The following is a 27032-nucleotide window of genomic DNA, read 5'->3' as shown; positions in this document are numbered from 1 at the left end:
ACTTTATTGACCCTGATGTTTGAATTTCATATCATTTTCACATACCACAGAATATTCTTCGGATTTTTCCCTACCTTGTCAAAATGTGAAAGCTAGTCCTAGCTCTTTGGCAATAAAAAAGAGGGGACAGGTTGAATTTGAGTTTTGGTCTCTGATTTGCTAACCACTGTACTAGACTTTGAGTTATCTTTTTAAAAACTTAAGGTAAGTACTCAACCTGTTTCTTTCAAAACCAGAGAAGACAAGAAAAAAGAGGAAAAGAATAGATACAGCAGGACAAATAGAAAGTGCAAAATGGTTTTAGGAATAGTAGTTGTATTAAATGTAAAAGGCCTATACCTACAGGCCCAAAGATTGCCAAAATGGATTTTTTAAGAAAAATCCAAATATTTGTTGTTTTAAAAGAGATATTCCATCCCCCCAAAAAGGTGACATACCTCAAATACAAAGATATGTTCAAGTTCAAGGTAAAAGAAAGGAAAAGAACATTATGCTAGTGAAATTATACTTGAAAAAGACAAGTATATTTTCACTGATATGTGGAATCTAATGAACACACTGAACTAACAAGCAAGATAGAGATATTCTCATCCATACAGAGCAGCCTGACAGCCCAGGATGGGGTGTGCAAAGGTCTAGGAAGGGAAGGCGTTAAGCAAAAAGAGAGAACTCGTGGGTGCTGACAATAGTGTGGTGATGATGGGAAGAGAGTGGGTGGAAGTAGAAGAGAGTATAGGGGGTCTAAATGGTGATAAAAAACAAACGAATAAAAATTTTAAATAGAAAATACTTTTTTTTAAAAAAGCTGATGTTGTTTTGACCAAATACAGTTTATCAGATTAATTGTTAAGAATAAGGAGGGTATTGCTTGATGATGTTTATTAAACAAGGAACACAGAATAATTCTAAACTTAAACATGCCTAGCAATATTATCTAGTGTATATATGTACCTAACAACAGACAGATTCATGAATAGAAATATAAAACAGCTATGCCATTTATTTATATATAACAAAGCTTACAGAATGCAAAATGAAGTTGACAAACACCACTATAGAAGAGTGTTTTAACATAAGTATTTGAGTAGTTGAGAGAACAGGGAGATAAAAATTTTGTAGGGACTCAAAAATTTTTTGAGTCAAATAGTTATCAGACTTTCTTTGTTGGACATATAAAGAACCTTATACTCAAAATTGCTTGGATAAAAATTCTTCTTAACTATTTAGAAGCTTTATTAAATGAATCACATACCAGGCTAAAAAGCAAACTCATCAGGGTCAAAAATCAGAATGAGACAAATTGAGCTAAGTGTCAAAAGAGAATCATAACAGAAAAAGTTTTTCAAACTAAACTGTAATGAAAATACATGCAAACAGTTCTCATGGACTCAGCTTAAGAGGTACCAGAGGCAAATAGCAGAGCCTTAACTCATTTATTAAGATAATGGTCTGAAAATTAGTGACTTAGAAGAACAACTTTATATATCCAAAAAAGAACAAAAAAAATTAACTCAAAGGTAAAAAGAGGAACATGTAATTTTAGACAAATTCCACAGAGAAAGGATATATCCTGGCTCATTTTAGGAGGCAAGTATATCCAGACAAGTACAGTATGAGAAATTTATAGGTATTTTCATTCACAAATATGAATTTTTAAAACAATTAAATCCAATCAAAATTCCAAAGGCACTTTAAAAAATATAACTTGACCAGATGATTAATTTCATAAAAGAGTAAAGAGCTAAGAATGATAAAAAAAAATTTGAAACAAGGACATGGGGGTATGGAGGTGGTGATGGGGAGGGCAGGGAAATATCTCCATGAGAGATTAATTATAAAGATACTGTATATTTTATTATAAAGTAAGAGTAATTACTTTTATTGTTCTACATCCCAGTTCCTGGCACATGGTAGGAACTCCGAAATATCTATTAAGTGAATGAAGCGTGTCATTGAAGGTAGCAGAAATGGAATAGATTGAAAGTGAGAAAGGAGAAGAACTGACTGAAACAGTAAAGCAAACTTTGGAAGGTAGGAGGATGAAATAAGTCACAGCGAACAAGGAATATCTGAGAGCAATACTGTTGGGTTTGATGGTAGAAGGAAGAAGTATGGCATAAGTGAGGGTCAAATAAGATGTAGTTGTGGACGACCTTGAGTTCCGGTGATTTTAAATCAAGGCTGTTGCCAACAACAGACTTTTCAGATCACCTGCTTGTTTTTCCGTTCCAAACTTTGATGTCCAGTGCTCTAATCCAGGTGGACTATTGGCGTATGTTTAACAAGCTCCTGCTTTGTGCCCAGCACTATACCAGAAGCTGGATTTTGATGATGAGCACAGTCACATATTTTTTCTGCCCTCTTGTGCAATCTGCTACCATATTGATCCTTCTGGGAATGTTCAGAATATGGATGTATCCAGCCTGAAATATTTTCTAACTAAATCCAGAAATATTTTCTGGATTCAATTTCATGTAAATAAGATTTTGAAATGTACATTAACTCTAGAAACTGAGGGTCTATAATAATAAGCTCTACAGCAAAACTTTTCCGTATTCAAATTGCATGTGATTTTTGTTGTTAGAAAAATATATGCTATCTTGACAACTATACTTTGCTAATCATTTGTCTTGGCTGGTGATCTTTATCTCTATACGAACTTTGCACAAGTGAATGAGAAATGCACAGTACATTCCTGTTATGTTCTGGTGAGTATTATCAGACATTGTTCTCTCTCTCTCACCTTTGTCATTGTGTGTCCTTTTGCAGGGATTGTATTCGCACCTTATGGTCCAGTCTGGAGACAACAGAGGAAGTTCTCTCATTCAACTCTTCGTCATTTTGGCTTAGGAAAGCTTAGCTTGGAGCCCAAGGTTATCGAGGAGTTCAAATACGTGAAAGAGGAAATGCAAAAGCATGGAGGAGACCCCTTCAATCCCTTCCCCATTGTCAACAATGCCGTCTCTAACATCATTTGCTCTATGTGCTTTGGACAGCGCTTTGATTACACCAATAGTGAGTTTAAGAAAATGCTTAATTTTATGTCACGAGGCTTAGAAATCTGTCTGAATGACCAGCTACAACTGGTTAACATATGCTCCTGGCTTTACTACCTTCCCTTTGGACCATTTAAGGAACTAAGACAAATTGAAAAGGATATTACCACTTTCCTTAAGAAAATCATCAGAGATCATCGAGAATCTCTGGACTTTGAGAACCCTCAGGACTTCATAGATATGTACCTTCTCCATGTGGAAGAAGAGAAGAAAAATAACAGCAATAGTAGTTTTAATGAAGATTACTTATTTTATATCATTGGGGATCTCTTTATTGCCGGGACTGATACGACAACTAACTCTCTGCTTTGGTGTCTTCTGTACATGTCACTGAACCCTGACATACAAGGTAATTAATGTTCCCTTTGTTGATGGCAAAACCAGCTTGTTGAAATTAGGACCATGCACCTTGGTGGTGCTGTGGTTCCTAGAGCTAAGCAATGTCTGCAGTCTGGGAAACAAAATGGAAACCCTTGCATCTCATATGGAGTTGGTACCGTGTTAGCAATGAAACTGCAAGTTTCTGATGGTATCATACTGCTTTAAATCTCTAGAGGCCTGACTGTGTGGAATGTGTGATGAAGAGAGAACTTTAGAGAGGAGTAACAACTTAGAGCTGGAGGGGATCATACTGGTCATTGGAACTCATTCATCTTGTTTTGAAAATGGAGAACAGAGGCCCAGAGAAGTTATGTGACTTTCACAAGTTCACACAGCTAATTCCACCACATCAATACCAATATGCTGTGAATGCCAGTGGCTGTTCATAGTGGGAGAGCCCAGGGGAGGATAATATATTAGTTCTTATTGCTCTTCTAACAGATAGTCACAATCTTAGCATCTAAACACAAATTTGTTATAGTTCCGTTCATTAAGAGTCTGATGCGTGTCTCACTGGGCTAAAATCAAGATGTTGGCAGGGTCGCATTCCTTCTTGGCGGCTCTAGAGGAGAATCCACTCCAGTTTCCTCCATCTTTGCAGCCAGAAATGTTGCATCTCTCTGTGCACTCATCCATGGTCGCATTTCCTGCTAACTCTAAAGTCCACTGGGAGAACGTCTCTAATTTTAATGCCCAAGTAATTTAGATTGGGCATACCCAGGCAACCCAGAATAATCTCCTTATCTGCAGGTCCTTAACTTAATCACATCTGCCAAGACTCTTTGGCCAGGTAAGGTAGTATGGTTACTATTTGCAGGTTTCAGGATATTAGGTTGTGGATATCTTTTTAAAATTATTTTATATATTCATCTTTAGAGATGAAGGGAAAGAGAGAAGGAGAGAAACATCAGTGAATGGTTGCCTCTCATGAGTCCCCTGCTGGGAACTGGCCTGCAACCCAGGCATGTGCTCTGACTGGGAATCAAACTGTGATCATGTGGTTCGCAGGCTGGCACTCAATCCACTGAGCTACACCAGCCAGGAGGTTGTGGATATCTTTAAAGGGGCAGTTCTTTCATAGAATAGATGGTATTGTAGTCCCAGAAGTTAATCTACTGCTGAGTAACACATTATCCCAACATTTAGCATCTTAAAACAGCAACATCTCACAAAGCTTCTGAGGATAAGGAATCGAGGAGTGGCTTAACCTGGATGCTCTGGATTAAGATTTCTCACGAGGTTGTAGTCAAATCTGGCCAGGGTTGCAGTCATCTACAAACCTGACTGGGACTGAAGGATCCACCTCCAACATGGCTTACCCACTTGGCTACTGGCTGCAGGCCTTAGCGCTTAGACCTTTTTATGGAGCTGCTTGACTTGGCCCCAGACAGTGCATGGCCAAGACAGGAGCCACAGTGTCTTTTATAACCTAAGTTCACAACTGACATGCCAACTCTTCTCCCTCATTCTGTTGGTCACCTGGACCAACTTGGTACAAAGAGAGAGGGGACAGCATAAGAATGTGTAAACCAAGGTACTCAGAGGTCTTTGAGGGCCACATAGGACTACCACACATTGTCACCCACAGAAGCTTAGAGAGCCAGTCTGACGTTCATGAGAGAGAAGGATTCAGAGGGCTCCTGAATACAGAGGGCTTCCTCCTTTGCCCTGCAGCTGTTCTGTTATCCGTCAAAGTCCCAGAGTGGTGCAGGGTCCCTGGACCAGCTGGCTGCACTTGGACCCTCTGACCAATGTTTCACTTCTCTCAGGGTGGCTCAGGCCTGTACTGCCAAGTCACTATCTGTGGATTTATGGTGATGGGAAGTGGGCGTAGGGGTGCAGTCTCACCTCACTCCCGGCTTATCTCCTGGTTTACTCTTTGCTTTTTTTGTATAGACAAGGTTCATGAAGAAATTGAAAGGGTCATTGGGGCTGACCGAGCCCCTTCCCTCACAGACAAGGCCCAGATGCCCTACACAGAAGCCACCATCATGGAGGTGCAGAGGCTGACTATGGTAGTGCCGCTTGCCATTCCTCACATGACCTCAGAGAAGACAGGCAAGTCTTCCCCCTTTGAATGCCTTTGTGGGAAGCCCAGCCCCTTAATCCAGAAGAGCTGAGGGAAGGGTATGATGACCCTCACCTACCTTGATCCTTCTAATGGTTTAGTCTCGTGACATGGGTGATCAAATGGATGCTTCAGTCCTAGTTGTTCATTATTTATTGCCTGGCATTCCAGCCCAGCTTCTCTTTGTAAACAGCTCTCTAGTCTTCAGAGCACAGACACTCTCCCTGGTCAAACGGATTGTGCTGCCATTTACAGTGGCCGCACTGACAGAAGAAACTCTAGAATTCGCAAAGCACCTGCCTCAGTGTCTTCCCCTCAGAGGTAGAAGAGCTGGTCTAAATATGGAATTCAGGACTTTAACTGGGAACTAGCCTGTCAATTGTTACAATTCTGCCCCTGAAGCGTAAGTGGTGAAGAGTTAGAAGACCCCATCTGATTCTAAGGGTACCTGTTTAGACCCCTCACAATGAAGTGTGTCCTTTTGGTCATGCCCTTGACACGCAGGGTGGACAAAGTGTACCACTTGACACACAAGTGTAAATGCAAGGTTTACACTTGTTCACATGGAAAACAGTACAATAATGAATAAATAATAGTACAAACATAGTTTGGGTTGGTCAGAACTGTAAACCTACTGTGCCCCACCATGTATAGGCAGCCAGACACTCTGTAAACATCCCTCCTCACAAGTGTTGCATCCACCAACTATGAGAACAAATGTCGGAGACTTTCGGGGTTCCAAAGATGTTACTTTATTGGCCAAGTTTAACCTGAGCAGGGGCGAACTCTCAAAGTGTCCGGAGACACGGTGCCCGCAGGGGCTGCATATGAGAGTCGCGCCCAGTGCTTACAGCTAAGTCCTTATATAGAGGCAAGCAAGCAAGCGTTGCACAGAAGCAGATGTGGCGGTTAGCTGTTGGCTTACAGAGCCCGAGCATGGGAACGGGGTGGAGTCTGACTCAACTGAAAGGAAAATTTTGAAACTAAACAGATGGCAATCAACTTACAGGGTGTTTGCTAGGGACGCAGGCTCCTTGGGGCTGAGACTATTTTTCTTGTTCCCAACAACAAGAAATTTACCCTCTGGAGACAGACTGCCATGGAAGAGGCTTAAATCTAGTCATGAGACACTTGAAGGCAGCAATCACTTATAAACGACATTCAACGATTTCTTTGGTATGAATTAGATACACTGTGTGAGCACCATCTTTTGGGCATTCTTTAAAGTGCATAGGAAATTTTCAGCTGCTCAGGAGGCATTGCTGACTTCTCTGTACATCTGTTTACCTTAGTTTACCTTTCTTGTTGTATTATTGTGTAGACATAAAGGACCCTGAAATGTATAAAGTTTTATACAAATATTTCAAGACCAGGAATTGGTGTTCTTTGATATAGCTTATCTGGTATGCACTAGAATTTGTTTTAGTGTTTTCTCTTAATTATAATGTTTTTCAATTGATCCAATTCATTACCTCAAGGTTTGTCGGACTGACTCTGAGCCTGCGTCGTGGGGTGATATGGAGGAAAGGATGTCAGTTGGTAATGTCTTGCCCCTGCCTGCAAGTAACTAGAGGTTCAGTCTCAGCAAATTAAGAAGCTGGATATGTAACTAGATATCTTTTGATGGTGATGTTTACAGAGAACTGTTCAGCAAAAAGCATGTTGAGTGACACTGGGTTATTTGTTTGTTTTAGTGCTCCAAGGATACACTATCCCTAAAGGCACAGTGATAGTGCCCAACCTGTGGTCAGTGCACAGAGACCCAGCCATTTGGGAGAAGCCTGAGGATTTCGACCCTAGTCGATTTCTGGATGATGAAGGACAACTACTTAAAAAAGAAACATTTATTCCTTTTGGGATAGGTCAGTTACACTTTTATTTTCTTCATGGCATAATTTAAATTGAGGTAGAATCAAAAGAATCTTTCATTGTTTCATGATACTGTTTTAAAAAAATATTTTTCCTGGCAAGCTAATGTAAGAGAGGATCTGAATATTTAGATGCTGCATCTCTACTGGTTCATTTCAGATTTTAAAAACCATATAAAAGCACTTTGGTTTTAAGTCTTTAAATATGCCCAGAAACCTTCATTTGTGAACTACTCAGGTGACTGAGTACAGGGAACTGCTGGAGTTAAGAGCAATGCCCGACCTTCTGCTGGGCTGGTGGATGAGAGGGGGCTTCTCTGTTCTCAGCACTCCCTGGTGTAGGTTCCCACATTAGGATGTGTAGGACTCTTTGTAGAGAAAAGGAGGGCTCCAGAGAGTCTTCACCTGATTATTTCCTCCCTAATGATCCAGGTAAGAGCACAGGAAGGAAATGAGTAGGTACGTGGTAAGCAGGAGGGGACAAGGTGGCCACCACATTGGATCTGTCTCTAGTTCCTGTCCAGGGTGAGGTTAGCTTTTATGCATAGGGGGTTGGAATGCGCACTTCCTCTGCAAACATTCTGATCAGCATGACTGTCAGAGGTCATGTGGTGCATGTGGCAATTGTATTTTAAATCTCTATATCCGCATTTAAAACACTCAACTCAGATATTTCATGGAACTGTCCTTTTGAGATAGGAACCGGGGTGGCATTATAATGCTTACTTTTTTCCTGATTTCATTTTAGGGAAGCGGGTGTGTATGGGAGAGCAGCTGGCAAAGATGGAACTGTTCCTGATGTTTGTGAGCCTAATGCAGAGTTTCACATTTGCTTTACCTGAGGATTCTAAGAGGCCCAGCCTGACTGGAAGATATGGTCTAACCTTAGCCCCACATCCATTCAATATAATCATTTCAAAGAGGTAAAGGACATCTCCAAAAAGAGATGGTGAACAGAATATAAATATGTGTCTTCTAAACTCTGTCTTCAGTTGACAAGCAGGGCCAGGTGAGGCTCAGAGTAGAGACTAAGAAGAAGGTAGAACGAAACGGAGCTTTCATCATGGACTGTGCTCTTGTCTGTGACTTAGTGGGTAAGACTGAAGTCCTGGACTGGGAAACAGGAGATCTGAATTTTACTCCCAGTGGCTTCCACCAATAAGCATTCCCTCTCTTCTCCCAGTGCCTTAGTCATTTCACCTGTAACACAACTTGTCTTCTGCCTCTCCGCACTCACGGAGGTCAAATGCCCCGTGTCTTTTCTGACATCACCAAAACACTGTTAAATTCTGGAGAGAAAAATTAGGAATCGAAGAAGACTTGCCTGTTTCAGACCTGTGACAAAATGAAAGTGGTGTTCAGACTTAAATACCTTGTCAGAGAAGGAGGTGAGTTAAGCTGAGTTGGAGCTCTCTTGGCACAGATCCTTTGTCAGTTTGGGGGGCCTTGTTTTGTTCTTGTTAGTCATTTTGTTTATGATTTTAGTTTTTACCTTCTACAGCCGTGAGATAAAGTGGACCCTGGTCCACTAATGTCTAGGAAAGGTCTCAATGTCTGTGTCTACCTTGTATGTCAACTACATAAACAGCCTGGCTGAAGAAGCAGCTTCATGGCATAATTCCTTTCTGGCCAGTGTACTTGCAAAGACACAGCTCTGCTTTTGACTGCAGCCCTGAAGAGTGAGCCTGGGGATTTCAGTACTGGGATTCATCAAGAAAGGATTCAGATTGTACTGAACATTTCTTTCCTATTCTCCCACAACTAGGCCTCATGTATCTCATTCTTAAATACCACTCTCAAAGACAGAAAGGCATTCTTCTCAAGAAAATTCTATTGTTTCTTAATTTAGAAGGGCCCTGTAGAAAAATGTTGTCAAGAAAGGTAAATGACCTTTTCAGTGGTTGTTTGGAAAGGAATGGATGCATTTTTTGTTACCATAGTGATGGGGTTGCTACTGGCTGTTTGCTGCCTTAAGGCTAGGAACGTCTGAGCAATTCTGTTCCAGAATGGTCCTGCCCAGTATGCCAATATTTCTCCTAGTGAAATCCCAGTCCAAAGAAGGGTTAGCCTTTCCTTTGTTTACCCATGCTTCCTTCCTTGTAAAGGAGTGATCATGATACTTATATAAACAACTGTATTTTTGAGCCTCCCTTTCTGCGGGCATCACATTTAATGCTTTACTTAAAGGCATAAAAACTCTTAGAGAAACTGTCTTAAGGGGATGCCACTTTGTAGCTGATGAAACCAAAGCTTAGAGATGTTTAGGCACCTAGTTAAAAGGCACCGCTGTTCATTTCAAACTGACCCGTGTTTTTGTGTCTGCAGAGTCTTTCTAAAGCTCTTCCCCGCACTGCCACTGCCTAATCCCATAGCAGTCTGCCCCTCTGCGTTTTCCGCATGGACAAGTGACATGCAGGCGAACCTTTAGGTGCCTTGAAGATTTGTGTATTTAAAAAGAAAACTAATAAACAAAATTCCCGGGAACAGACTATAAGTAAATGGAGAGGCTGTTGCATGGATGTGAAATGAGATACATGTGTGGATTAAAGTACACCTTGAGTAACACGGTTTGATCCTAATCTGGAGTCTAATGTGCTTTTGAATTGCTCTGATAATTTGGGATTAGCAAATTTATAACTCCTTACTATTACACATGCTTAATTTCAGCTTTTCCTATGAAAGTTTGCAGCTTACTTGAGAAAAAATTGTTCTGTGAGACTGTTGAAATCAGACATTTATTCAATTCTTAAATATAAGACACCACCCTGTAGCAGTTTCAAAACAGCCTTATATGGTAAGTCACCAAAAGGGCTGTTAATACTTTCCTTGCGTATGCTGATATTTTACAATTTTATATTTTATGATTTCTTTGAAATGTGAAAATAAGTACTTTATAGTACTTAAATTATAGTACTTTGTTTTATAAATCCACCTAATGTATAATTTTGGTCTTTTCCTCTAGCATAATTATATACTTTCATTAAACATTTTATTCTAACTTTGATAGTGTCAGTTTTGGCCTTTTGTTTCTTGCTTCATTTTAACTGCTACACAAAATTCTGTTGCACCAGATGTCAAATTAGGACGTGGAAGAGGGAGCAGATCTCCAAAAAGAAAGAGATGGCCACAGTGTTACTCAAGCAATTCGGACAGTAGTTGCTCTCAGGATGGTATCCCAGCCCATGGTTCTTATTTGCCATGTCAAGACTAGCGTTATTTGAGAATAGGGATGAGTCTAAACAAGCTGTTTTGGCAAAATGTTGTTTTCAATTTCTTTTCTTTATTTTTCAATATCAGTTGATATACAACATTGTATTAGTTTCAGGTATACAACATAGTGATTAGACATTTATATTCATTAGAATGTGATCACTCCAGTATGTCTGGTATCCACCTGACAGCACACAAAGTTACAACATTATTGGGTATATTCCCTAAGCTCTACTTTACCTCCCTGTGACTTTTTAATAGCTGACGGTGTGTATTTCTTAATCCCTTTCACCTTTGTCACCCACCACCCCAATGCTCTCCCATCTGGCCACTATCGAGTCTGCTTGTTTTATTTATTTTGCTTCTTACATTCCACATAAGTAAAATCCTATGTTATTAGTCTTTCTCTGACATATTTCAATTAGGAGAATGCACTTCCATCCATGTGGTTGCAAATAGGAAGATGTCGTTTTTTTATGGTTGAGTGATACTGCATTTCATGTATGTACCACATGTTCTTTATCCACTCACCTGTTGATGGACACTTAGGTTGCCTCCAGATCTTGGCTATTGTAAAAATTGCTGCAGTAACAATAGGGGTATAGAAATCGTTTAAAATTAATGTTTGGATGTGTTCAGATAAATATCCCAAAGTGGAATTGCTGGGTCAAGTGGTAGTTCTATTCCTAATTTTTTCAGGAATCTCCATAGTGTTCTTCAAAGTGACTGTACCAAGTTACAGTACCACCACTAATGCCCAGAAGTCCCTTTTCTCCACATCTTTGCCACCACTTGTTGGTTGATTTATTTTTTCATATTTTTTAAAGACTTTATTTATTTATCTTTAGAGGGGAAGGGAAGGAGAGAGGGAGAGAATATCAATGTATGGTTGCCTCTCGTGGGTCCCCTGCTGGGAATTGGCCTGCAACCCAGGCATGTGCCCTGACTGGGAATCAAACTGCGATCCTCTGGTTCGCAGGCCTGCACTCAATCCACTGAGCTACACCAGCCAGGGCATGTTGATTTATTGATGAGAGCCGTTGTGACAAGTGTGAGGTAATAACGCATTATGGTATGAGTTTGTACTTCTTTGATGATTAGTGATGTTGAGCAATTTTTCATGTGTCTATTGGCCATCTGTATGTCCTCTTTAGAGAAAGGTCTATTCGGGTGTTCAGTCCATTTTTAATCAAATTGTTCTTTTGTTTGTTGTAAGTTATATAAGTCCTAGTGTTTTTATTTATTAATTAATTTATTTAGAAAAATATGGAAGACTTCACAAATTTTCATGCCATCATTGATCACAGTCAGGCTAATCTTCTCTGTATCATTCAAATTTTAGAATATGTGCTGCCAAAGCGAGCACTCCAAAATGTTTTAGATTTTAACCCCTTATCAGGTGTATAATTGGAGAATATCTTTTCCCATTCAGTAGGTTGTACTTTTGTTTTGTTCTTTCTTTCACTGTGCAAACATTTTTAGTTGAGTGTAGTCTCATTTATTAATTCTTTAGTTCTCTTTGCCAGAAGACACATATCACAAAAATATTGGTAAGAGTGATGTCAAAGAATTTACTGAATATGTTTTGTTTTGTGAGTTTTATGCCTTTGAGTCTTACATTAGGTGCTTAATCTATGTTGTATATGGTAGGAGGAAGTAGTCTAGTTACTATTCTATCTTTCTTTTTCTTTTTTGCATTATCTGTCCAGTTTTTCCGACACCACTTACTGAAGAGTCTGGCTTTACCACATTGTATATGCTTGCTCCGTTTGTCATATATTACTTGGCCATATAGGCATGGGTTAGTTCTGGGGTCTCTGTGTACTTTTCCATTGATCTGTGTGTCTGTTATGGCCAGCGCCATGATGGCTTGATTACCACAACTTTGTAGTATAGTTTGATATTGGGTGGGATTTACTTCCAACCTTGTTCTTCTTTCTCAATATCACTTTGGCTATTTGGAGTCTTTTGTGGTTCCATATAAATTTTAGGATTATTTGTGCCAGTTCTGTCAAATATGCTAGGTATTTTCATATGCATTGCACTGAATGTGCACATTGTTTTGGTTAGTATGGGCATTTTAACAATGTTAATTCTTCTTATCCATAAGCACAGTGTATGCTTCCATTTATTTCCATCTCCAATTCTTTTCTTCAGTGTCTTATAATTTTATAGGTATAGCTCTTTTACCTCCTTGGTTAAATGTATTCATAGGCATTTCATTTTCAATACAATTGTAGAGGGGATTGATTTTTAATTTCTATCTTTGATAGTTTGTTATTGGTGTGGCCAATTTCTAAATATTAATGTTGTATCCTGCTACTTTATTGAATTCATTTATTAGTTCTAATAGTTTTTTGCTAGAATCCTTAGGAGTCTCTGAAAGCCTTTATTATGTTGAGGTATGCTCCCTTTGCACTTTGCTGAGAGTTTTAAATCATAAATGGGTTGGATTTGTCAAATTTTTTTTCTGGGTCTACTTACATGATCATGTGATCTTTATCCTTCATTTTGTTTTTGTGGCATATCAGATTAACTGATTCGTGGGTACTGAACAATCCTTGTATCCCAGGAATAAATCACACTTGATCATAGTGTATGATGTTTTTAATGATTGCTGAATTCATTTTGCGAATACTTGCTTGAGGATTTTTGCACATATATTTATCAAGGATGTTGGCTTATATTTCTCTCTTTTTTGTAGTGTGTTTGTATGGCTTGGTATCAGGATAATGCTGCTCTGTATCATGAGTCTGGAAGCCATGCACCTGCTGCAATTTTTTGGAATAGTTTGAGGAGAGCTGTTCATTCTTCTTTGAATATTTGGTAAAATTCACTTGGGAAGCCATTAGATCCAGGACTTTTGTTGTTTGGGACTATTTTAACTACTGATTCAGTTTCATTAGTAGTTTTCAGTTCGTTCAGATTCTCTGTTTCTTCCTGATTCAGCCTTGGAAGGATTGTGTATTTCTAGGACTTTATCCATTGCTTCCAGGTTGTCCAGTCTGTTGGCACATGATGTTTGTAGCATTATCTTAGCCTCTGTATGTCTGTGGTGTTGGTTGTCACTTCTCTTTCATCTCTGGTTTTACTTAATTGGACCATCTGTCTTTTTCTCTTGACGAATCTGGCTATCAGTTTGTCACTCTTATTTATTTTTTCAAAGAACCACCTCTTAGTTGTATTGATCTTGACTTCTTTTTTAGAACTCATTGCCTTTATTTCCAATATGATCTTTATTGTGTCCTTCCTTCTACTGTGTTGGGGCTGTTTGTTCTTGTTTTTTTCTAGTTCCTTTTGGGGTAACATTAGATTGTTTATTTGAGATTTTTCTTGTTCCTTCTGGTAGGCCTGTATTGCTATGATTACTCCCACTTTGGACTGCCTTTGCTGTGTCCAACTGATTTGCGGTTCTTGTGTTTTCATCTGCATTTGTCTCCTGGTATGTACTGATTGTTTCTTTGATCAGTTGATACCCAGTTCATTGTTTAGTGGCATGCTGTCGAGCCTCCATGTGTTTGTGTGTGTTTAGTGCCCTTCTTCTAAATGATTTCTAGTTTATTACCATTGTGATTAGAAAAGATGCTTGATATGATTGTATTCTTCTCAAATTTATTGAGACTAGTTTTATGACCTATAATGTGGCCCATCTTGGAAAATGTTTCACGTGCAATTGAAAAGAATGGGGTTTGTGGACCTTCATTGATTCTGTGACAGTCTGCAGGATGCGTCAGTCTGGCTGCTGGTGTGAAGGGGCTGCTGGAAGAGTTTCAGGCCGAGAGAGCAAGTTGGGTAGAGTGTGGTCTCAGGGAAATACCCTGGTGGGTGAATGGTGGTAGCCAGTTAAATGAGGAGCACAGATTTGGCAGCTGCCAGCACTGGGCTGGCCCGGTGGTAGGAGAGCTCAACAGAGAAATACTGTGGCTGCGCTTCTGTCCTCAAAGAGAATTGCTCCAGCCCCTCCCCCTCCACTTTTCACCCTGAAGTTGGTCAATTTAGTTTCTTCATGTATGTCCCTGGTGCTTTTTGAGCTGCTGTCCTTGAACTGTCCTTGAGCTTAGAGCAAGTGTGTGTGTGAGCAATTGAATTTGTATGCTGGCCACATAAGAGCAGCAAGTCTCAGTTTCCAGCAGCCCTTTGTCTTTCTTGGGCACCATCTCTGCTTGAGTTCACAGCCAGATGTTATAGGGACTCCTCTTTCCAGCACTGGTTCCCTGGTCTGGGGAGCTCAGTTGTGGGGCTGGAAACTGCCACGCCCCAAGGAGTGCTGGTACAGCCAAGATAGCCCTCTGGATCAAGACACCACAGGTGGGGGACCTGCAATTCCCTGGTTCTCCTTAGCAGTCTCGATGTGGTTTCTTTATATCCTTATAGGAATTCTATTCAGCTAGTCTTCAGGTGGTTCTCAGTGATGGTTGTTCTATAATTTAGTTATCATTTTGATTTGCTCCTGTCAGGGGGTGAGAGAATAAAGTTTACTCCAACATTTTTACTGAATGTCCCATCCCCTTGTGGCAAAGTATTGAGTGCTTGTCTCTCTTACGCTTTTCAGCTGAAGAAGAAGATATTTTTAAAATACCTCAACCTATGGATTTTTGCCTATAGATAAAGCCCCCTGCCATCATGTAGGTCACATCTCAGAGGTCACCTCATCATGGAGGCCTCCAACCAAAGCCCTATCTAAGTGGCCTTTCCTAAGACCTCCCTGCTGTATACTGTGTATCTGTGTAGCCCCAAAATTCATATATAAAAACCTCCATACATGTGTTTGAAAATACAAGTGACCAATGTATAGAATAGTATTTAAACCCTTCAAAAATGCACAAAAGATCTTCTGGCCAAGATGGAAGCATAGGTAGATATGCTTGCCTCCTCACATAACCAAAAGAAGTACAACAAATTGAAAAACAAAAAGCAACCAGAACTACCAGGAAGTCAACCTTGTGGAAGTTTGACAAGCAAGGAGTTAAAGAAGAAGCATTGATCCAAACTGGTAGGAGGGGTGGAGAGGACCAGTGGCAAGGAAGAAGGTTGAGGATTGGTTAGGAGAGGCAAGGCTGGCAGTTCCACATTTGTGTGCATATAATCTGGGGGGAACAACTGGGGAATGAGACAGACCTTGCAACCGAGGGTACCAGTGTGGGGAAGTAAAGCCTTAAAACCTCTGGTTGTAAAAATCTGTGCAGGTTGTAGCAGGAGAAAGTCCAAGCCTCACAGAAGACTTTGGTGAGATCCTGGGGTCCTAGAATATACACAAACCAGGCTACCTGGGAATCAGCACCAGAGGGCCCAATTTGCTTGATGGTAGCGAGGTCGTGACCAAAAATAGGGCAAGAGCCAAGCAAGTGGCAGTGTTTCCTCTCTGACCCCTCTTCTACATACAGTGCCAGAATGCAGCAACATGAGTTGCCCCACCCTGGTAAACACCTAAGGCTCCACCCCTTACTATATAACAGGTATGCCGGGACAAAGAAATATGGCCCAAATGAGAGGACAGATCAAGACTCTAGAAATAGAACCAAGTGACAAGTGGATAGCTAACCTATCAGATGCATAGTTCAAGATACTGGTAATCAGAATGTTCAGAGTAAAAATTGAGCATGGTTGCAAAATAGAGGAAGAGGTAAAGGCTATACAAGGTGAAAATATATATATATACAGGGAATGGGCAATGAAGGGAAGAAAACGGACTCAAATAAAAAATTTGGAACAGAAGAAAGAAACATTTAAGTAGAACAGAATGAAGAAACAAGAATTCAAAAAAATGAGGAGAGGCTTAGGAACCTTCAGGACAACTTTAAGCATTCGAACATCTGAATCATAGGGTGCCAGAAGGAGAAAAGGAAGAGGAAGAGCAAGAAATTGAAAACAGTGAAGGAGAGCTTCCCCAATCTGGCAAAGGAACTAGATTTCCAGGAAGTCCAGAAAGCTCAGAGAGTCCCAAAGAAGTTGGACCCAAAGAAGCACACCAAGGCACGTCATAATTACCCAAGATTAAAGATAAGGAGAGAATCTTAAAAGTAGCAAGAGAAAGGGGGACAGTTACCTATAAAGGAGTTCCCATCAGACTAGCAGCTGATTTCTCAGAAAAATCTGTACAGGCAAAAAGGGGCTGAAAAGAAGTATTCAAAAGTCATGAAAGGCAAGGACCTATATCCAAGATTGCTCTATCCAGCAAAGTTTTCATTTAAAATGGAAGGGCCAATAAAGTGCTTCCCAGATAAGGTCAAGTTAAAGGAGTTCATCATTATCAAGCCCTTATTCTATGAAATGTTAAAGGGACTTAGCTAAGAAAAAGAAAATCAAAAATATGAACAGTAAAATGACAACAAACTCACAACTATCAACAACTGAACCTAAACAAAACAAAACAAACTAAGGAAACAACTAGAACAGGAACAATATCACAGAAATGGAGATCACATGGAGGGCCCAGCTGGGATGGGGAGGGGGAGAATGGAGGAAAAGGTACAGGGAATAAGAAGCACAAATGACAGGTACAAAATAAACAAGGGGAGGTTAAGAATAGTATGGGAAATGGAGAAGCCGAAGAACTTATATATACAACCCATGGACATGAACTATGGGGGGGGGAATACTGAGGGGGTATACAATGCGGAAGGGAATAAAGGGGAGAAAAATGGGACAACTGTAATAGCAGAATCAATAAAATAAAAATGCGTAAAACAGGAAAATAGTAATTTTTACTTTTGAAATTTAAAAATAATTTTATAAAGGAAAATACCAAGAATTGTTAAGTGAGATGCACTCATAAACTGTTACCGGCAATATAGATTGGAACTACATTTCTGGATAAAAGTTAAGAATATGTACAAAGATTCTGACAGTATTTGTTCCCAAATGAGTGCTATCCTAGATTGAATCTTGGAACAAATTACTACATTAAGGGGAAAAAACAATGAATCCCAATAAAGTCTGAAGTTCAGTCAATAGTATTGTACTAATGTAGATTGGACCCAGAAAAGAATACTACAGTAACTGGGGGGAAACAGTGAATCCCAATAAAATCTGGAGTTTAGTTAATGGTATTTACCATGGTTAATTTCTTTTTTGTTTTTTCAACAAATATGCCATGACTATGTAAGATGTCAAAACTGGAAAACAGGATGGAGGGTACATGTGAACTCTCAGCACCATCTCTACATCTTTTCCGTAAATCAAAAATCACTGTATGATGTGAGCAGCATGGTGGAGTGAGGATCTCCAGGTCTCTCCCCTTGAAGTTGGACAGCTATAATTCTACAAAGGATTACTTGCTCCACACTCCAGCACATCTGGCAGCTGACTTGGGCATATCAGAGCAAACAGCATTGATGGACAGGGTGAGGGAAGGACAGACACAGAAGCCAAGTGCCGTCTGGTGCTCACCCTGACCCCAGGAAACACGAAAGCAGTGACTGACTGCAGTGACAGTTCAGGGTGCAACCCCCACTGGGTAAACCAGAGGAGCACAGACAGTAATTGGGCCTGAGTGGCTGGCAAACGATGAGGTTGCACCAAGGAGTAGAGTGGCAATATAAAGGGTCCTAGCATTCCCTAACCCACCAGCACCAGACAAAGGATTCTGCAAAGCTGGGAACCTGCCCGTTCTGTCCACCTGTGGCCTGTTTGGCAGTAAAAACCTTCACTTGGCAGATGCAAAAGACCCAGCCTACGTGGTTTGTACTCCTTGAAGCTAAGTCCACTAAAGAGAACAGTACCCCAGATATGCGAACCCACCTTTCTCCCCACCCGTCACAGCACAGCATCCTAGAGGCAGCTGGATCAACCCAGACTGAGCTGGCAGCTTCTGACTACAGGAAAAGTGGTAACATGAGGAACACACAAAAGACTCATTGCCCAGCGACTTCTGAATCCACAGTAGCGATACCTTGAGACCAAGGCAACCAACAGAAAGGGGACAACCATCTCCTAGGGGCGCCAGGGGCTTTTTCTCTGGCTGAGGCAGCACCACCCCACAGAGATTCCAGAACCCCTAGCAGTTCACCATAGGAGAAAATAAAAAACTTGCAATTTAGCACCACCTACTGGAAAACAAATGAAAGACCTCTACTTACCAATTTGTTAAACACTGAGTGGCAAGTGCTTAAAAAAAAGTTTTCATTTCCACAAATGCTCAGGTAGAGAAATATTCCATAAAGCAAATGAATAACTAACTTAACAAGGGAATTCAGAAAAAAATGAAAAACCTCTAGAAAATAAACACATGAAAGACTGACTTAAATGGCAGTGAATTCAAGACTACAGTTCTAGAAACACTCAATGAGATACAAGGAGAGTCAGAAAAATAATTCAACAAGCTCAGAAGTAAAATTGATGAACAGAAGGATTACTACACCAAAGATACTACAACTCTAAAAAGGAACCAAACAGAAATTCTGGAGAGGGAAAACTCAATAAATGAGATGAAGAATAAATTAGTGAGCTTAGGAAACTGAGCAGACCAGGTGGAGAAAGAATTGGTGGTATAGAAGATAGAAATTAGAAATGACCCAGCAGGAGTTAAAGAGAGAATTGAGAGTAAAAAGATGAATGAACTTTATGAGAACAATCTGACTTCATTAGATAGAGCAATTTAAGAGTAATGGATACACCAGGAGAAGAGGAGAAAGTAACAAAGAGCCTATTCAAAGAGATAATCAACAAAAACTTCCCAAATCTGTGGAAAGAACTGCATTCACAAATTCAAGAAGCTAACAGAACACCTAATTATCTGAATCCAAAAAGGCCCTCTGAGTGGCATATTAAAATTGTCTAAATTAAAGGCAAAAAAAGAATTCCCAAGGCAGCCGGGGAAAAGAAAATGGTAGCTTAGAAAGGAAACTCCACTACATTATCATTGAATTTTCCAGCAGAAACCATACAGACTAGGAAAGAATGGAATCAAATATTCAAATTATTGAGAGAAACTGCCAGCTAATAATAATGTATTCTGTAAAGATATATACTTGAGATATGAGGGTGAAATAAAGACTTTACCAGACATATAGAAGCTGAGGGAATTTACCAGCACAAGACCTAAATTATAAGAAACACTGACAGGTGCTCTTCTACCTAAAAAAAAAAAAGACAAAATGATACAAAACTGTTAGCAAGATAACTAACAGACAGACAGTAGCAGGAAACTGCAACCCTCGTTCAGAACAGGGTAGTAAACACTTTAACATAAAGGTTAAAGGAGGTAACAACATTTTAGAAAAGACAACAGCCTCTGTAATTTGTAAATGAACATAGCATTAAAAGGAGTAATTCATGACAACAAAAACATAAAAGTGAAGGCAGAGAGGACTGAACTTGCACAGGTGAATGGAGTAGTAATCAGAAGAAAAGAACTAGTATATGTATGAAAATTTATTTTGCATAAACGTAATGGTAACCACCCCAAAACATCTAGAACTGAGACACATAAAAAAAGAGAAAGCAGAGAAAAAAACATAGAATACTACCAAACTAAAATAACAGATACATAAGGGAAAAGAAACAGTGCAGACACAGAGCTACCAGAAAGCACAAGATAAAAAGGCTATAAGAAATCCTCATATACCAATAATCACCTAAATGCAAATAGAATGAACTCACTAATTAAAAGGCACAAAGGAGCAGGATGTCCTGGTTGGTGGCTCAGGGTTGCAGGTTAGATCCTGGGTCAGGGCATGTACAAGGGTTTAACTGGTGAATGCATGGGTAAGTGGGACAGCAGGTTGCTGTGTCTGTCTGTCTGTCTGTCTCTCAAGTGAATTTAAAAAAGGCACAGAGGAACAGGATGGGTAAAAAAATAAAACCCAGCTATTAATATATGCTGCCTTCAGGAGACACATCTCAGCTGCAAAGACATACTAACTCAAAGTGAGGGGTGAGGGAAATGGTGCATCAGGCAAATGGTGTCCAGGGAAAACAGAGTGCAGCTGTACTTACATCAGACAAAATATATTTCAAGACACAAAAGATAGCAAGAGACAAAGGTGGACATTTTATAATGATAAATAAGGGAACACATCAAGAAGACAACACTCATTCATATAGATATGCACCCAATCTGGGAGCACCAAAACACATAAAACAAGTACTATCAGAACTAAAGGGGAAAATTGGCAAAAAACAAAATTATAATAGAGACCTAACTACATCACTGGCAGCAGTGGATAAATCATCCAAACAAAACTCAGAAAGAAAAAATTAGCCTTAAATGACACATTAGACCAAAGGGAGATGATTGACATTAACTATTTTTCATCCCAGAACATCAGAATATACATTCTTCTCTAGTTCACATGGAATATTCTCAAGACTAAACCATATGTTGGGGCACAAAACCAGCCTCATCAAATTTAAGAAGATTGAAAACATAGGTAACATATTTTTCCCACCACAGTGTTCTCTCTGTATTTGGAAATCAACTGCAAAAAAAGAGACATATACATTAATATGTTTATTGCAGCATTACTGACAAGAGCCAAGCTTCAGAAGCAACCAAAGTGTCCATCGATAGATGAATGGGTAAAGAAATGGTGCATATACACAGGAGAAGATGATTCAGCCATAGAAAAGAATGAAATACTGCTATCTTGAATATCATAGATGGACCATAGATGGTATTATGCTAAGTGAAATAACTCAGACAAAGACAAGTGCCAGATAATTTCACTTAAATGTGGAATCTAATAAACAAAACAAACAAGCTGAACAGAAACTGACTTAGATACAGAGAACATTTTGATGGTTGCCAGATGGAAGGGTGTTGGGGAGACGGGTGAGAAAGGAAGGGATTGAGAAGTACAGGCTGGTAGTTACAGAACAGTCAGGAGGATGTAAAGTACAGCACAGGGAACATAGTCAATGGTATTGTAATAGCTATATATGGTGTCAGATGGGCACTAGATTTATCAGGGTGAGCACTTCAGAGGTTATATAAATGTCTAATCATAGAGCTGTACACCTGAAACTAATATTGTATGTCAACTGTAATTTAAAAAGAAAAAAAACATAGCTCTTAAACAGTCTACAGGTGTAAACACTGGGAATCACTGTGAAATTGGGACTTCTGGGGTGTATTAAGAAGACTCTAAAAAATTAATCTGCTTAACCTTTATAATATTAGTGTAACAGTTGAAGCTCCAAATGTAGACACATATAACGATTACAGTAACCAACCCCCTCCCCCCTTTTTTTAGCAGCTAGGGAACTTTCTGAGTAGGGAAGTATGAAAAGACAAAGACCAGGTCAGAATGGGTTCAAATCTGAGCCCAGCCAGTTATTAGCTGGGTTACATTTAATAAATGTTTTAGCTGTTTGGAACCTTCACCTTCAGAGAACAGCAGTGGTAGACTTTGGGCTGTTATAAAGAGAGGCAAAAGAGCCTAATGGTCAAGAACATGAGCCCTGAAAACAGACTGTCCTGGTTTTGGGTTCTACCTGTGCCATTCATTAGACATGTGACCTTGACCAAGTTTCTGAACTTCTCTGGGCCTCCACTTCCTTACAGGTAAAAGAGGAGTATTTTTAGTTCTTACAAAATAGGGGTTTTGTGAGGATTTCATGAATTTTCCCAGTAAGGGTGGCAATGTCAACCCTAATTTGCTGCAGGTAAGCTTTTCGTTGGGGTTTCTGGGTTTTGCTGTTGGGCCACCCTGCGTAGCCACAGCTTCTGGTTTTCTGCCACGTGAAATCTAAAAATCCCTCCACAAAACACAGTGTCCCCAGTATGCCAGAAAGCATTAATTTCCCACAACCAGAAGGAAAATTCCAACTTACCTAGTGAATCCTCCCCATTAATGTTTCTGGCTGCTCACACACCCTGTCCTTGGGTCACTATCACAGGACAGTGTGAAGACAGCCTTCTCTGCCTGCCTACCTCCCAAAGCGGAGCAGGCTTTGCTATTGTTCCTATGCCGCCATTCTGTTGGAGGCAAGGGGCCGGTTGCACTCTCTCCTTCTGCCATTCCCAGAGCCCACCACCATGTATGTTTTCAAATAATGCTTCTTCGATATCTATTTTAAAACATTACAATTGCCCACTTATAGGGCAAAACTAAGCAGTCATTACTTACTCAGTTCTCTGTGCCAGCACTTAACTTTCCTTTGCCGTCTCTGAGTTGGTGCAACGACTAGGGTCATGCTTCCTGGCACTCCACTGTTTCTGCAGAGACAGAGGAAGCATGGCCCCAAGCACAGGGTGACTGTGCAAGGCAAGGGCCCCAGAAATTGTTACTGGGAACCCGAAAGCCCAAGGCCGCACTTGAAAGAAACTAGCTGTCCTGGTGAAAAAAAGAATGTGTCTGCTTGTAACTGTCATCTGATTAGGACTGGGCAGGGATCAGGGCAGGGTGGCCCTTGCCTCGTAAGACTCTAAACGGAGGCTAGACTTTCAGTGGGAAACAGCTGCACCATACCTGTCTGACTGCTTCTTTTGACAGACAAGGGCACGAGAGCCCAAGGGGTTGTCTGCATATGGCCACACTGCCCACCAGAGGCGGAGCCAGGCCCCCTCCCAGTGCTCCCTTCTCAACATGACGTTTACATAATGCTGATGGCTTCACATTAGAGAATCGCTCACAAAATACAGCACTGGTTAGTCTTTCTTTTCTACGGAAAACAACTCATGGATCTGAAAACGCACCGTTCTCAGGCATTTTGTTTGACATTACACACATTAAAAAAATGTATGTTGTGACAATGTGTCATTAGAATATGTTTAGCCTTGCATTAGACACAACTTGTAACAGAATGGAAGGTTAAAAATCCACCTAAAGAATCATCCATGTATCTTCCTCATTTATTTTTTTTATTTTTTTCCCAATATTTTTATTTAATTATTTTTCAAGTACAGTTTTCTGTCTATTACTCCCATCCCATCTCACCCCCCATGCTCCCCCCTCCCTCCCATTTCCACCCTTCTCAGTTGTTGTCCTTGTATCCTTTATATAGGTTCCTCTAAATCCCTCCCTTATTTCCCCTGAAATTCCCTCCCCTCTCCCCTCTGGTCACTGTCAGCCTGTTCTCTATTTCAGTGTCTTTGGTTATATTTTGCTTACTTGTTTGTTTTGTTGTTTAGCTTCCTGTTAAAGGTGAGATCATATGGTATTTGTCCTTCAATAACTGGCTTATTTCTCTCAGCATAATGCTTTCCAGTTCCATCCATGATGTTGCAAAAGGTAGGAGCTCCTTCTCTCTTTCTGCAGCATAAAATTCCATTTTGTAAATGTACCATAGTTTTTTGATCCATTCATTTACTGACGGGCACCTAGGTTGCTTCCAACTCTTGGCTATTGTAAATTGTGCTGCTCTGAACATTGGGGTGCATAGGTTCTTTGGGATTGGTGTTTTAGGGTTCTTAGGATACAATCCTAGCAGTGGAATTGCTGGGTCAAAAGGCAAGTCCAATTTTAGTTTTCTTAGAAAATTCCATACTGTTTTCCATAATGGTTGTACCAGTCTGCAATCCCACCAACAGTGGACCAGAGTCCCCCTTTCCCCATACCCTCTCCAACATTTGTTGTTTATTGCTTTGTTTATGATAGCCATTCTCACTGGTGTAAAGTGGTATCTCATTGTGGTTTTAATTTGCATCTCTCTGATAGCTAGCGATATTGAGCATCTCTTCATGTGTCTCTGGATCCTCTGTATGTCCTCCTTGCAGAAGTGTCTGTTCAAGTCCTTTCCCCATTTTTTAATTGGGTTAGTTGTCTTCTTAGAGTGAAGTCCTGTGAGTTCTTTGTATATTTTGGAGATTAAACCTTTGTCTGAGGTATCATTGGCAAATATGTTTTCCCATCCAGTTGGTTGTCTTTTAATTTTAATGCTGTTTTCTTTAGCTGCGCAGAAGCTTTTTATTTTGATGAGATCTCATTTGTTTATTCTTTCCTTTATAGTCCTTGCTCTAGAGGACATATCAGTAAAAATGTTGCTGCGTGAAATATCTGAGATTTTCCTGCCAATGTTCTCTTCTAGGACTTTAAGGGTGTCACGGCTTATATTTAAGTCTTTTATCCACCTTGAATTTATTTTGGTGTACGGTGTAAGTTGGTGCTCGAGTTTCATTTTTTTGCATGTAGCTGTCCAGTTCTCCCAACACCATTTGCTGAAGAGGCTATCTTTACCCCATTTTATGTTACTGCCCCCTTTGTCGAATATTAATTGACTGTAGAGAGTTGGGTTTATTTCTGGGTTCTCTATATTATTATATCAGTTTAATATCTTCCTCATTTACCATCTTTTCTTCACCCTCATCACACCTAATTCCTTTCCCTTCTCCCATGCCAACATTTTCCTGTTTCTGTCTTCGTGTGTGCTGCTTCCTCTGGCTTGAGTATTCTTTTCTTTTTCTCATACACATACTCATTTTTCAAATTACTAGGCTTCTCTGTCATTTTCCTTTTCCATTTCTAGTCCCATCAGGTTTTGCATTTGCTACATGCTAGCATTTAACGGACTTTATTATTTGGATGTGACCCTATCTCTCTTTAGTACTGTCCCAAGTCTGACATGCTCATCAGCAGTGCTTCCTTTGTGTTTTTACAGAATTTGATGTGATCACAGCAAAGGAATGGTGAACACAAGATTCACTATTGTAGCTACTTCACATAGGAGGAGGCCTATTTTTGATTTGATGGTGAGTTTGTGGGTCCTTATTACATATTTTAAAATAATTTAAAAATTTTTATTATTGAAGTATGGTAACTAGACATTACTCACATGAGGAAGAAGATTGGCCTTGTCAATATCAAATACTCCACAGAGGTTTCTCTTTAACCTTAAACCATCAGATATGTAAAGCCGAAATGAGATTGTTACAGAACAGACCCCAGGGGTGAGAATGATATACTATTACCAAATGGACCACCTTTTCTGCTCCCAGGGTCGCCCTGTACTAGGTTCACCTTGCCCGCCACCAGGGAATGATATCTCTCAATGCCAGAGACTGGTGAAAAGGAAAGGAATTATTTATTCAAAAAGTTACACAGACTTAGAGTAATGACTTAATGTCTTCATTAAAATACTGAAGTCCTTTAAAATACCCACAAACACACGCAGTCCCTCCTTCTCCCTCTGCCCAGTCCAGGTACCATATCTCAGAAAAAGAAGTAGAGGTCTGTGGCTCAGGTAGCCTCTTGGTTCCTGGCTGTGATGGACTCCAGCCAGCAGAGTCCTCCTGTTGTGGCTGACGACAAATAAATGCACAGGCAACAACAATACTGTGGAGAAAAAGGGAACAGCATGACACCTCTCTCAAGGGGAGAGCATATCGACCCTTGCCTAGACAGGCTTTTATTGTTTTCCTCGGGTCTTACATCAGAGAAAGGTTTATTATCTATTGCACAGAATATTATTGTCTACATTTTAGGTACAATCAAGGAAATGAATATAACATGCAGAGGCGGATGGCAATGAGCTGATTAGCTCTGTCTTTGGGAAAGTTTATATAGGCTTTGGATATTACCTTGAAGATAAACAATACACATTTGTTGTTTTAGGCCAGGGTGATGGAGTTTTAGCAAGAGCAAGCCATACCTGTCTGTGTGCATTTTCCAGGCCTGATTCCCATGGGAAAACTCAGTTTGAAGATCTGGCTCCTGCCCACCACTTCACTTCTGTAGGTTTTCCATACAGAGCTGAGGCACATTTGCCAGACCAAAATAAAACCGGTCCCCTACAATTCCCCCTGTTTTTTCATTTTGTTAAGGCTGTTGTGGTGACACATCCCACAAGACTTGCTACTTGCTGGTCTCTTTTGTGAACCTGGGTAAATAATTTGTAAATTTATCCTGATATACAAAACATTACTAAAATCAGTAAACAACCAGCAGCTCCCATGACCCACAGTCTTACGTTGAGTCCATCAGACCAGTGTTTTTGCTTTAATGACAGAGATTATCATTGAGGGTTTGAAGAATCTCCTGCTTAGTTAAGCACTGAATGTTCTGTAACTGTTGGTGTAACTCCAGTTGCAATTTATTGATTTGTCCCTTTAAATTAGTAGAAAAAGCTCCTCTTAGGTGATGTTGAATATCACACCAGGAGTATCGGCTGGAGTTCCATTGTAGTGGGGTGACACACATTTTGGAGAAACCAGGATCACAGGTCAGCTGCTGATGGGTCACTAGCGCATCCTGGCGTTCACTGATCCAGTTGAGCACTGATTCAACTGTAGAAAGTCGAGTCAGGATTTCTTGATCAATCTGGGCCTGCTGAAGCATTTCTTGGAATTGGTTAAGAGAACATCAACAGTATGAACAGTTTGAACTGACCCAATGAGGACAGTGTTTGCTGTGGCTGCAGTAGCTGCAACAACTATAGCAGAGACAATAAATGCAATTAAAGTGCCAACAAACCATCGGACTCTTACAGAGGCCAGTGCATTGTTAAGCGCTATTATGCCATGGGGATCTCCCCATTCTCTGGTTACATTAACGGGCACCCATATTTGAATTT

The 27032-nt window shown here is 40.2% G+C and overlaps 1 protein-coding gene and 1 non-coding gene across 7 annotated transcripts in view; one reads left to right on the top strand and one right to left on the bottom strand.

The window, feature by feature from the left end:
- The window catches only part of CYP2U1 (cytochrome P450 family 2 subfamily U member 1), a 32522-nt gene extending 6375 nt beyond the window's left edge, over positions 1-26147 (top strand). Inside the window, exons 2-7 of one of the 6 annotated variants that reach the window (XR_005064461.1) lie at positions 2770-3405; positions 5334-5495; positions 7200-7367; positions 8122-8296; positions 25122-25212; positions 26133-26147. Coding sequence is in view for 5 of the 6 variants with exons in the window: in XM_037031905.1 (XP_036887800.1) it covers positions 2770-3405; positions 5334-5495; positions 7200-7367; positions 8122-8296; positions 11283-11337 (1196 nt within the window). In the remaining variant the exon portion in view is untranslated. Of the gene's footprint in view, positions 1-2769; positions 3406-5333; positions 5559-7199; positions 7368-8121; positions 10376-11282; positions 11374-15135; positions 15155-25121; positions 25243-26132 lie in introns of those variants that run through there. The other 5 variants (XM_037031906.1, XM_037031908.1, XM_037031905.1 and 2 more) reach the window with 5 other exon arrangements.
- Positions 11844-11949, bottom strand: LOC118977190 (U6 spliceosomal RNA). The gene has a single exon (XR_005064470.1). It is a non-coding gene; the product is annotated as a U6 spliceosomal RNA (small nuclear RNA).
- Positions 26148-27032: the final 885 nt, after the last annotated feature.

The sequence above is a fragment of the Sturnira hondurensis genome, unplaced genomic scaffold (assembly GCF_014824575.4).
Source record: "Sturnira hondurensis isolate 20B ecotype Veracruz unplaced genomic scaffold, ASM1482457v3 Scaffold0021214, whole genome shotgun sequence".
Taxonomy (NCBI): domain Eukaryota; kingdom Metazoa; phylum Chordata; class Mammalia; order Chiroptera; family Phyllostomidae; genus Sturnira; species Sturnira hondurensis.
The sequence above is the reverse complement of the archived record's forward strand: the minus strand, read 5'-3'. Positions and strand labels throughout refer to the sequence as shown.